The 14,920-nt window shown below is 58.5% G+C and overlaps 2 protein-coding genes across 6 annotated transcripts; one reads left to right on the top strand and one right to left on the bottom strand.

The window, feature by feature from the left end:
- Positions 1-997: 997 nt before the first annotated feature.
- FGF21 (fibroblast growth factor 21) lies at positions 998-3,538 on the bottom strand. Its single transcript, XM_015124489.3, has 3 exons — positions 3,125-3,538; positions 2,323-2,426; positions 998-1,398 (listed from the first exon to the last, which is right to left on the bottom strand). Exons 1-3 carry the CDS (start codon positions 3,357-3,359, stop codon positions 1,108-1,110), a joined length of 630 nt encoding a protein of 209 aa, XP_014979975.1. The 5' UTR covers positions 3,360-3,538; the 3' UTR covers positions 998-1,107.
- A 676-nt stretch (positions 3,539-4,214) lies between these two features.
- On the top strand, positions 4,215-14,198 carry FUT1 (fucosyltransferase 1). 5 transcript variants are annotated; one of them, XM_077976606.1, is made up of 5 exons: positions 4,215-4,289; positions 8,636-8,869; positions 9,072-9,302; positions 9,469-9,704; positions 10,912-14,198. In XM_077976606.1, exon 5 carries the CDS (start codon positions 10,914-10,916, stop codon positions 12,012-12,014), a length of 1,101 nt encoding a protein of 366 aa, XP_077832732.1. In that variant the 5' UTR covers positions 4,215-4,289; positions 8,636-8,869; positions 9,072-9,302; positions 9,469-9,704; positions 10,912-10,913; the 3' UTR covers positions 12,015-14,198.
- The last annotated feature ends 722 nt before the right edge of the window (positions 14,199-14,920 follow it).

Below are 14,920 nucleotides of genomic sequence, written 5' to 3'. Positions count from 1 at the left end.
CCAGCTAGTTTTTGTGCCTTTAGTAGAGACGAGATTTCACCATGTTGACCAGGCTGGTCTCAAACTCCTGACCTCAGGCGATCCACCTGCCTCAGCCTCCCAAAGTGCTGGGATTACAGGCGTGAGCCATGGTGCCTGGCCTTATTTTATTTATTTATTTTTATTTTATTTTATTATTATTATTATTATTTTTGAGACTTTTTGAGTCTTGCTCTGTCGCCCAGGCTGGAGTGCAATGGCTCGATCTCAGCTCACTGCAACCTCTGCCTCCCGAGTTCAAGCGATTCTCTTGCCTCAGCCTCCCGAGTAGCTGGGATTACAGGCACCCACCACCACACCTGGTTAATTTTTGTATTTTGGGTAGGGATGGGTTTTCACCATGTTGGCCAGGCTAGTCTTGAATTCCTGACCTCAAGTGATCCACCTGCCTCAGCCTCCCACAGTGCTGGAATTACAGGCGTGAGCCACCACTCCCAGCCAGTCTTGCCCTTTCAAAGAGCAGGGATAGTCCAGAGTCCCTGGGGACACTTTAGCAGAGTAGAAAAGTGAGGCTTGGCTGGGCACAGTGGCTCAAGCCTGTAATCCCAGCACTTTGGGAGACCAAGGCAGGCAGGTCACGAGATCAAGAGATGGAGACCATCCTGGCCAACATGGTGAAACCCCATCTCTACTAAAATTACAAAATTAGCTGGGCGTGGTGGCACAGGACTGTAACTCCAGCTACTCAGGAGGCTGAGGCAGGAGAATCGCTTGAACCCGGGAGGTGGAGTTTGCAGTGAGCTAAGATCACGCCACTGCACTCCAGCCTGGGTGACAGAGCGAGACTCCATCTCAAAAAAAAAGAGAAGAGAAGAAAAGAGAAGAGAGGAGAAGAAGAGGCCCAGTGGGAAGTCAGGACCCTGGGACCACATGAGGGGAAGTGTAAAGGGGATTGTACGGGGCAAGGGAGACGAAACAGATCCCATGTCTTCCCTCAGACACTCACACAGGCTCATTCTCATCCTCCTCTCAAACTCTTTATTATCTCAAGTAAGAAAAATAAAAAAATAAATAAGATAAATAACCTAATAAATAAAGAGGAGATGTCATAGTAAACAGCCTTTGGCTTCAGGAAGCATAGCTGGGGCTTCGGGCCTGGGAAGGTCCCACCATGCTCAGAGGGTCCGAGGAGCCCACATCGGGGGGCTGGGGGGCGAGGATTCCTGGCGGCTCTGGGGGTGCAGGGGGCAGGCCTGGTAGTGGCAGGAAGCGAGCTGGTCCTTGGGATGCAGGGTCCCGGTGTGGGGACTTGTTTCCCGGCAGGTGCAGTGGGAGGCCGTGGGCCTCGGACTGGTAAACATTGTATCCATTCTCAAGAAGCAGCTCCCGGAAGCTGCAGGCCTCAGGGTCAAAGTGGAGCTAGGGGATAAAAACAGGATCAGAGACAGGGTCCCTCTATGTTTTCCTGCTGTAGGACCCAGGATCCAGGCCCCAGCCCTGCCTCCCTCAGACCCAGGAGTCCAGGTCCCTCAGCACCTCCTCCCTCAGACCCAGGAGTCCCGGTCAGCAGCCCCTCCTCCCTCAGACCCAGGAGTCCCGGTCAGCAGCGCCTCCTCCCTCAGACCCAGGAGTCCAGACCCCCAGCGCCTCCTCCCTCAGACCCAGGAGTCCAGGCCCCCAGCCCCTCCTCCCTCAGACCCAGGAGTCCAGGCCCCCAGCCCCTCCTCCCTCAGACCCAGGAGTCCAGGCCCCCAGCGCCTCCTCCTTCAGACCCAGGGGTCCAGATCCCAGCCCCTCCTCCCTCAGACCCAGGAGTCCAGGACCCAGTCTCTCCTCTAGGAAACAGAACAGCGAAGGCAGTTTTCATTTTGACCCCAGGCCTTCCAGTTCAGACTTCACAGAGAACATTCCAGCCCTCGGAGGAGCCGTCAATGCTCTCTAAGGCCAGGCGGGGGTCTCCCTAGCACTCAAGGTCCTGGTCACTTTAGTGGCCATGGCTTCCCTGAGTGTCCCCGTGCCCAGCATGAGCCATGCACTCAGGGGCCGTGTGGGCAGGTGCAGGGGTTACTGAGTCACGAGACTCCCAATAACCCGAGTCTCAGGCCACTCCAGCATCCACACATCACATGATTGAGGTCAGTGGTGCCTCGGCCTGGGCCTCAGTTTCCTCATCTTGCAAACATTGATGTCAACAACTTCAACCTCCAAAGGTTGCAGTTGGGGGTGTGCAGAGCGAATAGAATCAAGTCTGGCTCCAGGGAGGGGGATGAGCAAGACCCCAGGCTATGAGGACGACAGATAGGAGGAGCACGGTGGGTGGTGAGGAGGGTCCGGGAAACTCACCGATCCATACAGGGCCCCATCTGGCTTCTGGCACAGGAATCTGGATGTCTTGACTCCCAAGATTTGAATAACTCCTGGCTTCAAGGCTTTCAGCTGCAGGAGACCTAAGGGGAGAAAGCGAGAAGGTGCTTAGAGGATCCTTCCCACCTGTCTCTGTCCCACCACCCGGCTCTGTCCCAGCCCTGGGAGTCCAAGCCCGCAGCCTCCCCTCCTCCCTCAGATCCAGGAGTCCAGGTCCCCAGCCCCTGCTCCCTCAGACCCAGCCCCCAGCCCCTCCTCCCTCAGACCCAGACCCCAGCCCCTGCTCCCTCAGACCCAGACCCCAGCCCCTCCTCCCTCAGACCCAGACCCCAGCCCCTGCTCCCTCAGACCCAGACCCCAGCCCCTCCTCCCTCAGACCCAGACCCCAGCCCCTGCTCCCTCAGACCCAGACCCCAGCCCCTGCTCCCTCAGACCCAGACCCCAGCCCCTGCTCCCTCAGACCCAGACCCCAGCCCCTCCTCCCTCAGACCCAGACCCCAGCCCCTCCTCCCTCAGACCCAGACCCCAGCCCCTGCTCCCTCAGACCCAGACCCCAGCCCCTCCTCCTTCAGATCCAGGGGTCCAGATCCCCAGCCCCTGCTCCCTCAGACCAAGGAGTCCAGGACCCCAGCCCCCGCTCCCTCAGACCGAGGAGTCCAGGACCCCAGCCCCTCCTCCCTCAGACCCACAAGTCCAGACCCCCAGCCCCTCCTCCCTCAGACCCAGGAATCCAGACCCACAGCCCCTCCTCCCTCAGACCCAGGCTCTGGCCCACACTCACTTTCGGGGCTCTGGTGAGCAGCGCCCCCCACTGTCCCATCCTCCCTGATCTCCAGGTGGGCTTCTGTCTGCTGGGCATCATCTGTGTAGAGGTACCGTTGCCGGACTTGGCCCCCGAATTGCAGGAGAGGACTGGAGTCAGGGATGGGGTGTGCCTGGCAGGCTCCCAGCAGAAGACCAGCCAGCACAGGAACCCACAGTCCTGAGTGCTCGAACCCGGTCTCGTCCGAGTCCATCAATGGCTCAGGTCCTCAGGTGATCTCCGGGGTGTGAGCTTGGAGAAGCTAGTGGTTTAGAATCGGTGCCAGATTCCGGCTGTCCAGGTGAGCAGATTCACAGATCGCTGCTCAGGTGGCCTGAGTGCCTGCGTCCTCCTTCGGCTGGATCTTCAGCAGACAGAGCACTCTGTGTTTTGGGATAGATGCAGAAGCTCCAGAATTTATACCCAGACAGTCCCGCCCAATCACCCTCCCTGCGCCTGACCCATGGCATTTGACCCACTTGGCAGGAGCCACAGAATTCCATCGTGGCAAGGGCAGCCTGAATGGATGATGTAACCTGGGGGTCCTTTCAATGGGGGGCCGGACTCCTGGGTCTAGGGGACCAGGGAGAGGAGGATCGGGTTAGCTGGGACCCAGGTGAAGGGGGCTGGGGGCCCAGATTCCTGAGTCTCAGAGAGAAGGATCTGGGGTCTCAAGTCCCTGAGTTGGAGGGAGGAGGGGTGCTGGGCTCCTGGAAAAACCACCTCTTGGAACATTTATGTAGATCACATTTACGCAGAACAAGAGAAATTTCTGCGCCCCATCTGAATTTCTAAGTTTGGGGGGAGGGCGTGATCTGACACTGAGGTTCCTTGATCCTCAGCAAGGCGGCAATTGCTGTGTGAAAGAAGCGACCACAGCGAAGACACAGGTGTCCTGCCGTGGAAGCCTCTCATCTGGCCGTGGGCCAGCCTCAACCTCATCTGTCCCTGCTCAGATGCTCAGACTCTGGCCATCCCAGCCTCCTCCTCCCTGATGCAATCCTGGTGTTTCTTTCACCAGAGAAGCCATCCCAGGCCCAGGCAGGTGCTCATAAAATAACCTGGGGGGAGGGGTGGCTGAGAGTCCCTGACTGGAGTTGGCAGCCAAGCCACGCTCTGGAGTGGGCACCCACAGGGAAGACAGGTTGGCTAATTTCCTGGAGCCCCTAAGGGTACAAGATTAGGACTTCTACGTCTGAGGGAGGAGGGCTGGGGGTCTGGACTCCTGGGTCTGAGGGAGGAGGGGCGGGGGTCTGGACTCCTGGGTCTGAGGGAGGAGGGGCGGGGGTCTGGACTCCTGGGTCTGAGGGAGGAGGGGCTGGGGGTCTGGACTCCTGGGTCTGAGGGAGGAGGGGCTGGGGGCCTGGACTCCTGGGTCTGAGGGAGGAGGGCTGGGGGTCTGGACTCCTGGGTCTGAGGGAGGAGGGCTGGGGGTCTGGACTCCTGGGTCTGAGGGAGGAGGGGCTGGGGGCCTGGACTCCTGGGTCTGAGGGAGGAGGGCTGGGGGTCTGGACTCCTGGGTCTGAGGGAGGAGGGCCTGGGAGTTTAGACTTCTGCGTCTGAGGGAGGAGGGCTGGGGGTCTGGACTCATAGGTCTGAGGGAGGAGGGGCTGGGGGTCTGGACTCCTGGGTCTGAGGGAGGAGGGGCTGGGGGCCTGGACTCCTGGGTCTGAGGGAGGAGGGCCTGGAAAACCTGGGCTCCTGGGTCTGAGGGAGGAGGGCCTGTGGGTCTGGACTCCTGGGTCTGAGGGAGGAGGGCCTGGGAGTTTAGACTTCTGCGTCTGAGGGAGGAGGGCTGGGGGTCTGGACTCCTGGGTCTGAGGGAGGAGGGCTGGGGGTCTGGACTCCTGGGTCTGAGGGAGGAGGGCCTGGGAGTTTAGACTTCTGCGTCTGAGGGAGGAGGGCTGGGGGTCTGGACTCATAGGTCTGAGGGAGGAGGGGCTGGGGGTCTGGACTCCTGGGTCTGAGGGAGGAGGGGCTGGGGGCCTGGACTCCTGGGTCTGAGGGAGGAGGGCCTGGAAAACCTGGGCTCCTGGGTCTGAGGGAGGAGGGCCTGTGGGTCTGGACTCCTGGGTCTGAGGGAGGAGGGGCTGGGAGCCTGGACTCCTAGGTCTGAGGGAGGAGAGGCTGGGGGCCTGGACTCCTAGGTCTGAGGGAGGAGAGGCTGGGGGCCTGGACTCCTAGGTCTGAGGGAGGAGGGGCTGGGGCCTGGACTCCTGGGTCTGAGGGAGGAGGGGCTGGGGGCCTGGACTCCTGGGTCTGAGGGAGGAGGGGCTGGGGCCCTGGACTCCTGGATCTGAGGGAGGAGAGGCTGGGGGCCTGGACTCCTGGGTCTGAGGGAGGAGAGGCTGGTGGCCTGGACTCCTGGGTCTGAGGGAGGAAGGGCTGAGGGTCTGGACTCCTGGGTCTGAGAAAAGGGACTAGAGCCGGGACTCCTGGATCTAAGGGAGGAGGGGCTGGGGATCTGGACTCCTGGGTTTGAGGGAGGAGGGGCTGGAGCCTGGACTCCTGGGTCTGAGGGAGGAAGGGCTGGGAGCCTGGACTCCTGGGTCTGAGGGAGGAGAGGCTGGGGGCCTGGACTCCTAGGTCTGAGGGAGGAGAGGCTGGGGGCCTGGACTCCTAGGTCTGAGGGAGGAGGGGCTGGGGCCTGGACTCCTGGGTCTGAGGGAGGAGGGGCTGGGGGCCTGGACTCCTGGGTCTGAGGGAGGAGGGGCTGCGGGCCTGGACTCATAGGTCTGAGGGAGGAGGGGCTGGGGCCCTGGACTCCTGGATCTGAGGGAGGAGAGGCTGGGGGCCTGGACTCCTGGGTCTGAGGGAGGAGAGGCTGGTGGCCTGGACTCCTGGGTCTGAGGGAGGAAGGGCTGAGGGTCTGGACTCCTGGGTCTGAGAAAAGGGACTAGAGCCGGGACTCCTGGATCTAAGGGAGGAGGGGCTGGGGATCTGGACTCCTGGGTTTGAGGGAGGAGGGGCTGGAGCCTGGACTCCTGGGTCTGAGGGAGGAAGGGCTGGGAGCCTGGACTCCTGGGTCTGAGGGAGGAGAGGCTGGGGGCCTGGACTCCTAGGTCTGAGGGAGGAGAGGCTGGGGGCCTGGACTCCTAGGTCTGAGGGAGGAGGGGCTGGGGCCTGGACTCCTGGGTCTGAGGGAGGAGGGGCTGGGGGCCTGGACTCCTGGGTCTGAGGGAGGAGGGGCTGCGGGCCTGGACTCATAGGTCTGAGGGAGGAGGGGCTGGGGCCCTGGACTCCTGGATCTGAGGGAGGAGAGGCTGGGGGCCTGGACTCCTGGGTCTGAGGGAGGAGAGGCTGGTGGCCTGGACTCCTGGGTCTGAGGGAGGAAGGGCTGAGGGTCTGGACTCCTGGGTCTGAGAAAAGGGACTAGAGCCGGGACTCCTGGATCTAAGGGAGGAGGGGCTGGGGATCTGGACTCCTGGGTTTGAGGGAGGAGGGGCTGGAGCCTGGACTCCTGGGTCTGAGGGAGGAGGGCTGGGGTTTTAGACTTCTGGGTCTGAGGGAGGAGGGCTGGGGGTCTGGACTCATGGATCTGAGGGAGGAGGGCCTGGAAAACCTGGACTCCTGGGTCTGAGGGAGGAGGGCCTGTGGGTCTGGGCTCCTGGGTCTGAGGGAGGAGGGCCTGTGGGTCTTGGGACTCCTGGGTCTGAGGGAGGAGGGACAGGGGCCTGGACTCCTGGGTCTGAGGGAGGAGGGGCTGGGGGTCTGGACTCCTGGGTCTGAGGGAGGAAGGGCTGGGGGTCTGGACTCCTGGGTCTGAGGAAAGGGACTAGAGCCAGGACTCCTGGATCTAAGGGAGGAGGGGCTGGGGATCTGGACTCCTGGGTTTGAGGGAGGAGGGGCTGGAGCCGGGACTCCTGGATCTAAGGGAGGAGGGGCTGGGGATCTGGACTCCTGGGTCTGAGGGAGGAGGGCTGGGGTTTTAGACTTCTGGGTCTGAGGGAGGAGGGCTGGGGGTCTGGACTCATGGATCTGAGGGAGGAGGGGCTGGGGGCCTGGACTCCTGGGTCTGAGGAAAGGGACTAGAGCCGGGACTCCTGGATCTAAGGGAGGAGGGGCTGGGGATCTGGACTCCTGGGTTTGAGGGAGGAGGGGCTGGAGCCTGGACTCCTGGGTCTGAGGGAGGAGGGCTGGGGTTTTAGACTTCTGGGTCTGAGGGAGGAGGGCTGGGGGTCTGGACTCATGGATCTGAGGGAGGAGGGCCTGGAAAACCTGGACTCCTGGGTCTGAGGGAGGAGGGGCTGGGGGCCTGGACTCCGGGGTCTGAGGGAGGAGGGGCTGGGGGCCTGGACTCCTGGGTCTGAGGGAGGAGGGGCTGGGGTCCTGGACTCCTGGGTCTGAGGAAAGAGGGACTGGAGCCTGGACTCCTGGATCTGAGGGAGGATGGGCTGGGGAACCTGGGCTCCTGGGTCTGAGGGAGGAGCGGCTGGGGGTCTGGACTGCTGGGTGTGACTGGAAGGGTCTGGGTGCTGGGAGTCCTGAGCCTGGATCCTAGATAATGGTTAAACTTCTGGGAATCAAGTCAAACTGCTGAGTCCTTGACATCGATGTATCTTCAATGTGAGAGTCAGTCTGTGGGTGGAGGATTACCCAGGTGCCAAGGCAAGAGACTGAAGGCACAAACTGTTTCCATATAATAAAGAAAATAGTGAGAATAAGAATAGTCATTATACAAATTAGATATAGAGGTGATCATGACATTATCAATCATTAGTGTAAACATTATTAATCATTAGCTTTTACCATTACTCTTTGTTGTATTATTAATATAACCAAGAAATAACCGGCGGGCATAGGGTCAGGTGCTGAAGGGACATTGTGAGAAGTGACCTAGAAGGCAAGAGGTGAGCCTTCTGTCACGCCCGCATAAGGGCTGCTTGAGGGCTCCTTGATCAAGCGGTAAGGCCAGTGTCTGGGAAGAACCCCCGTTACTTAGCAGACTGTGAAAGGGAATCTCCTTTCCTTGGAGGAGTCAGGGAACACTCTGCTCCACCAGCTCCTTGTGGAAGGCTGGATATTATCCGGGCCTGGCCGCAGTCATCCAGAGGTTTAAACGTCTCCCTGTGGTGCTGTGCTTCAGTGGTCATGCTCCTTGTCCGCTTTCATGTTCCTCCGGTACTCCTGGTTCCTCTTTGAAGTTCGTAGTAGATAGCAGTAGAAGAAATCATGAAAGTCTTAAAGTCTTTGATCTTTCTTATAAGTGCATAGAAGAAAACGCTGATGCTGCCTTCCCTCTCTGCCTCAGCTACCTAAAAGGGAAGAGCCCGTGTCCCGTGATCATGTGACTTGACCTTATCAATCACCTGGACGACTCACTCTCCTTACTCTGCCCCCTTGTCTTGTATGCAACAAATACCAGCGCGCCCAGCCATTCAGGGCCACTACAGCTCTCCGCGTCTTGGTGGTAGCGGTCCCCGGGGCCCAACTGTTTTCTATCTCTTTGTCTTGTGTCTTTATTTCTTACAATCTCTGGTCTCCGCACAGGGGAAGAACACCCTCAAAGCCCCGTAAGGCTGGACCCTACATCAGCCGCCCTGCTTGGGGTTGGCGATGCTGGAGGTGGGCCTTGGACCAGAGAAAATGCTTTCATTAGGTGACAAGCGGGCAGAGGCCTTTGTTTCTGGCGCCCGCAGCCACGGCCCCCGCTGACGGCATGGGAAACAGATCCTGTTCCACTCCGGTCTCCAGCATTGGAATGGTTGCCTCGGTGCAATGCAGGTCTGGAAAGTAGCAGTTTAGCACGGGACCCTAGAATTCCCCAAAAGGAGTGACTAGAAGCTGGGATTCTGGAATTTGAGTGTGGACGGCGGGTTGGGTGGGTGGGAGATCGGAGACCCTGGTGGGCGCGGGGGGCACCTGCAGGCTGGAGGCCCTCGCGCGCTCCCGCGGCAGCCTGGCAAACAGGTTCTCCATTCCCCAGGAGGATGCGGCCGGGGGCGGACGATCGCTCCACTCGCCCGGACCAGGTGCGGGGGCCCTGCCCAGCCGCTGGGGCGTGGCCAGGCTCGACGCACCCAGGTGCCGGGGGCCGACTCTAAGCCCTGGCACCAGAAGGGAGAGGGCGGCGGATTGGACCTCCCGGCTCGAGCATTGCAACTGGGAGCTCCGTCTCCGGGTCCACGCAATGATGCCGCGGCTGCTCGCAAGCCAGGTAGGCTGCCCCGGGTGAAGCCTTCACGGAGGTCAATGCCGGGGCGGAGGGGCAGGGCGCGGTCCCCCACATCCCCGATCTGGGGAGCGGTGGGTCCAGGGGCCATCGCCCTAGCCCGGGGCGCTGGGGCTCGGCGCCAAGTGAGGGGCGGGCCTCCACCTTCCAGCCATCTGCCCAGCCCGGGAAGGCGGACGCTGAGAAACTCCCGGCCGCGCCCCCTCCTTCCTCCCCTCCCCAAGCCCTCGCTGCCAGTCCGGACAGGCTGCGCGGAGGGGAGGGCTGCGAGGCCGAAGAGCCGGACGCCTGGCGTTCCAGGGGCGGCCGGATGTGGCCTGCCTTTGTAGAGGGCGCGCTCCGGCCACGCAAAGCGGACTGTGGATCTGCCACCTGCAAGCAGCTCGGGTAAGTGGGGACTGCCGGTGCCTGGGACCCAGCAACAACTCCTTCAGAGCCAGGAGGTGCACCCCCAACCTCTTCTCCAGGTCTTCCTAAGGCCCTAAGACTCTCCGCCGCCTCCCCAGCCATTACTTCTCCAGGAACCAAGATGCTGCTTCCGCTCCTGACCCTCCAGCCTCTCTTGTTTTACTTTGACTATCGCTTCCCATCACCACCTCTGTGGTGGATTTTGTTCCTCACAGACAGCCACTCCTGAGAAACAGGCTGATGGAAGAGTCCAGTATCAGCGGACCTTACGGGAGGGGAGACTCGAGATTCCTGCAGGAAAGGTGCAGGAACCTGGACCATGGCTATCTGTTTTGCTTTTTTTTTTTTTTTTTTTTTGAGAGGGTCCCTCTCTGTCGCCCAAGCTGGAGTGCAGTCAGTGGTGCTATCGCGGCTCATTGTGAGCTCCGGGGGTCCTCCCGCCTTAGCATCCGGTGTACCTGAAACCACAGACACGTGCCGCCATGCCAAGCTATTTTTTTTGGGGGGGGGGGAACGGAATTTCACTCTTGTTGCCCAGGCTCGAGTGTAATGGCACGATCTCGGCTCACCACAACCCCCGCCTCCCGGGTTCAAGCGATTCTCATGCCTCAGCCTCCCTAGTAGCTGGGATTACAGACATGCGCCACCACGCCTGGCTACTTTTGTATTTTAAGTAGAGACAGGGTTTCTCCATGTTGGTCAGTCTGGTCTCCCACTCCAGACCTCAGGTGATCCGCCCGCCTTGGTGTCCCAAAGTGCCGCAATTACAGGTGTGAGCCACCCCTCCCGGCCCATGCCAAGCTAATTTTAATTTTTTTTTGTAAAAGCGGAGTCTTGCTCTGTTGCCCAGGCTGATCTTGAACTCCTAGGCTCAAGGAATCCTCCCATCTCAGCCTCTCAATATGCTGGAATTACAGGTGTGAGCCACGGCGCCCAGCCAAATCATGGCTATCTTGAAAACCACTTGTTTTCCAATCCCCATGCCCCGAAATTCCAAGGCTCTCATCCCTCAAACCTAGGACTCCGGCGCTCTCTACCTCAGCCCCAGGAGTCTAAACCTGTGACTTTCTCTTTCCCTGGGACTAAGGAGTGCTGCACCCCAGGCACCTCCCTTCCCCCACATCCCTCCTCAGCCTCCCCTCCCTAGTCTTTGTGTATTTGCTAATTCACCTTTCCTCCCCTGCAGCCATGTGGCCCCCGAGCCGTCGTCAGCTCTGCCTGGCCTTCCTGCTAGTCTGTGTCCTCTCTGCGCTCTCCTTCTTCTTCCATATCCACCAAGACAGCTTTCCACATGGCCTACGCCTGTCGATCCTGTGTCCAGATCGCCGCCTGGTGACACCCCCGGTGGCCATCTTCTGCCTGCCAGGTACCCCGGTGGGCCCCAACACCTCCTCTTCCTGTCCCCAGAACTCTGCCTCCCTCTCCGGCACCTGGACTATCTATCCCGATGGTCGGTTTGGTAATCAGATGGGACAGTATGCCACGCTGCTGGCTCTGGCCCAGCTCAATGGCCGCCGGGCCTTCATCCTGCCTGCCATGCATGCCGCCCTGGCGCCGGTATTCCGCATCACCCTGCCCGTGCTGGCCCCAGAAGTGGACAGCCGCACACCGTGGCGGGAGCTGCAGCTTCACGACTGGATGTCGGAGGAGTATGCGGACTTGAGGGATCCTTTCCTGAAGCTCTCTGGCTTCCCCTGCTCTTGGACTTTCTTCCACCATCTACGGGAACAGATCCGCAGGGAGTTCACCCTGCACGACCACCTTCGGGAAGAGGCGCAGAGCGTGCTGGGTCAGCTCCGCCTGGGCCTCACGGGGGACCGCCCGCGCACCTTTGTGGGCGTCCACGTGCGCCGTGGGGACTATCTGCAGGTTATGCCTCAGCGCTGGAAGGGTGTGGTGGGCGACAGCGCCTACCTCCGGCAGGCCATGGACTGGTTCCGGGCACGGCACGAAGCCCCGGTTTTTGTGGTTACCAGCAACGGCATGGAGTGGTGTAAAGAAAACATCGACACCTCCCAGGGCGACGTGACGTTTGCTGGCGATGGACAGGAGGCTACACCGTGGAAAGACTTTGCCCTGCTCACACAGTGCAACCACACCATTATGACCATTGGCACCTTCGGCTTCTGGGCTGCCTACCTGGCTGGCGGAGACACTGTCTACCTGGCCAACTTCACCCTGCCAGACTCTGAGTTCCTGAAGATCTTTAAGCCAGAGGCTGCCTTCCTGCCCGAGTGGGTGGGCATTAATGCAGACTTGTCTCCACTCTGGACATTGGCTGAGCCTTGAGAGCCGGGGAGATTTTCTGAAATAGCCTGATCTTTCTAGAGCCAGCAGTACATGGCTCTAGGCCTGGCATCTTCTGGAGAAGTCTGTGGTGTTCCTGAAGCAAATGGGTGCCCGTTTCCAGAGCGATTCTAGTTGGGAGAGTTGGAGAGAAGGGGGACCTTTCTGGAACTGTCCGAACATTCTAGAACTAGCAAAACATCTTTTCCTGATGGCTGGCAGGCAGTTCTAGAAGCCACAGTGCCCAACTGCTCTTCCCAGCCCATATCTACAGTACTTCCAGATGGCTGCCCCCAGGAATAGGAAACTCTCCCTCTGGTCTATTCTAGAAGAGGGGTTACTTCTCCCTTGGGTCCTCCAAAGACTGAAGGAAAATATGATTGTCCAGAGCAAACATTCACCAAGTCCCCTTCTGTGTTTCTGGAGTGATTCTAGAGGGAGACTTCTTCTAGAGAGGGCCAGATTTGATGCCTGTAAAGAACCCTGCAGGGCCCTTAGAGACAGGATGGGGTTCTGGAAATCTAGATAACTAAGGTGAATAATCTTTTTAGTTTTTGTTTTCTCGCCCTGTTGCCCAGGCTGGAGTGGCCTCGCCCTGTTGGGTCTCGCCCTGTTGCCCAGGCTGGAGTGCAGTGGCGTGATCTTGGCTCACTGCAACCTCCGCCTCCTGGGTTCAAGCGAATCTCCTGCCTCAGCCTCCTGAGTAGCTGGGACTACAAGCACACGCCATCATGCCCAGCTAATTTTTGTATTTTTATGTTGGCCAGGATGGTCTTGATCTCTTGACCTTGTGATCCACCTGCCTCGGCCTCCCAAAGTGCTGGCATTACTGGCATGAGCCACAGTGCCCGGCCCGGATAATTTTATTTTTTATTTATTTATTTATATATATTTTTTGAGACGGAGTCTCTCTGTAGCCCAGGCCAGAGTGCAGTGGCGCGATCTCAGCTCACTGCAAGCTCCGCCTCCCGAGTTCATGCCATTCTGCCTCCGCCTCTGGAGTAGCTGGGACTACAGGCGACTGCCACCACACCCAGCTAATTTTTGTTTGTATTTTTAGTAGAGATGGGGTTTCACTGTGTTAGCCAGGATGGTCTTAATCTCCTGACCTCGTGATCTGCCCGCCTCGGCCTCCCACAGTGCTGGCATTACAGGCGTGAGCCACCATGCCCAGCCCGGATAATTTTTTAAAATTTTTGTAGAGACAAGGTCTTGTGATATTGCCCAGGCTGTTCTTGAACTCCTGGGCTCAAGCAATCCTCCCACCTTGGCCTCCCAGAATGCTGGGATTACAGACGTGAACCAGCACACCTGGCCAAGTGAAGAATCTAATGAATGTACAACCTAATTGTAGCATCTAACGAGTGCCCCACCATTGCTGGAAAAATCGAGATGGAAAACAAACCATCTCTAGTTGGCCAGCGTCTTGCTCTGTTCACAGTCTCTGGAGAAGCTGGGGTAGTTGGTGAGCAGAGCAGGACTCCGTCCAGCCAGCCCTCCAGCCCCTCAAAGACTTTTTTTTTGTTTGTTTTGAGCAGACAGGCTAAAACGTGAAAGTGGGGTGAGGGATCACTGCTAAAATGGTGCAGCTTCTGGAGCAGAACTTTCCAGGGATCCAGGGACACTTTTTTTTAAGCTCATAAACTGCCAGAGTTGCATATGTTGGGTCTGAGTTCAGGTTTCCTCTCACAATGAAGGAAGATGGTCTTTCTCTGCAGGTGGGCCGCTGGGGGTCTGGGATCTGTTTTCTGGAAGTGTGGAGGCATAAACACACCCTCTGTTTTTGTGACAAGCTGGCAAGCACTGTGCTCATTGCTAACCATTGTCTGCCCCTGAACACCCAGAACCATTACATCTGGCTTTGGGCAGGTCTGAGATAAAAGGATCTAAAGGCCTGCAGACACTGGACCCAGCCTCAAATCCAGGCAGGAGCACGAGGTCTGGCCAAGGTGGACAGGATTGTCGAGATCTCAGGAGTCCCTTGCTTTTTTTTGGAGGGTGAAAGAAGAAATCTTAAACTTAGTCAACTCTGATCACATCCCCTATCTACTCATCCAGGATCCCATGCCTCCAAGCTTATCAGGGAGTTACACTTACAGTACAATTGTTACAGTTACAGCACTGTTCCCAACTCAGCTGCCGCAGGTAAGAGAGCAGGAGGTATGAATTAAAAGTCTACAGCACCAACCTCTGTCTCTGCAGCTTTTTTGGAGTCAGAGCTGCCGTGTGTGTGTGTGTGTGTGTGTGTGTGTGTGTATGTGTGTGTGTGTGTTTGTGTGTGTGTAAGGGAGTGGAGGAAAAGGTGGGTACTTCTGAAGACTTTTTTTTTTTTTTTTTTGAAGACCGAGTCACCCAAGCTGGAGTGCAGTGGTGTGATCTCAGCTCACTGCAACCTCCACCTCTCGGGTTCAAGTGATTCTCCTGCCTCAGCCTCCCGAGTAGCTGGGACTACAGATGTGTGCCACCATGTCCAGCTAATTTTTTTATTTTTAGTAAAGAGGGGTTTCACCATGTTAGCCAGGCTGGTCTCGAACTCCTGACCGCAGGCAATCCGCCCACCTGGCCTCTCAAAGTGCTGGAATTACAGGCGTGAGCCACCGCGCCCGGCCCTGAGGATTTTTATTACTCGTGATTGGTAGTACTGTCCCTACTTAGATCTGACAGCTCCTTGTTGCTGGACTTGTGAGAGTTGTGGTCCCTGTTTTTCTGGTTTCCTGTTTCAGTCACACAGGAGAGACAGACCTTCCAGGACCCAAACGTCTGAGCCCCCAGTTGCTCTCTTCTGGACCCTCAGTATTGGCCCCCAGTCCTCTCCTCCCGCTGGGACCTCCGCGTGGAGAGAAGAGGCGGAGGAGGGAGCGAACGGATTATCATTGAACTACATTTCCCGGAAAGCTATGGGGTTGGCA

Source organism: Macaca mulatta, chromosome 19 (assembly GCF_049350105.2).
Source record: "Macaca mulatta isolate MMU2019108-1 chromosome 19, T2T-MMU8v2.0, whole genome shotgun sequence".
Lineage (NCBI taxonomy): Eukaryota > Metazoa > Chordata > Mammalia > Primates > Cercopithecidae > Macaca > Macaca mulatta.
Note: the sequence above shows the minus strand (reverse complement) of the source record. Positions and strands in the feature narration are given on the sequence as shown.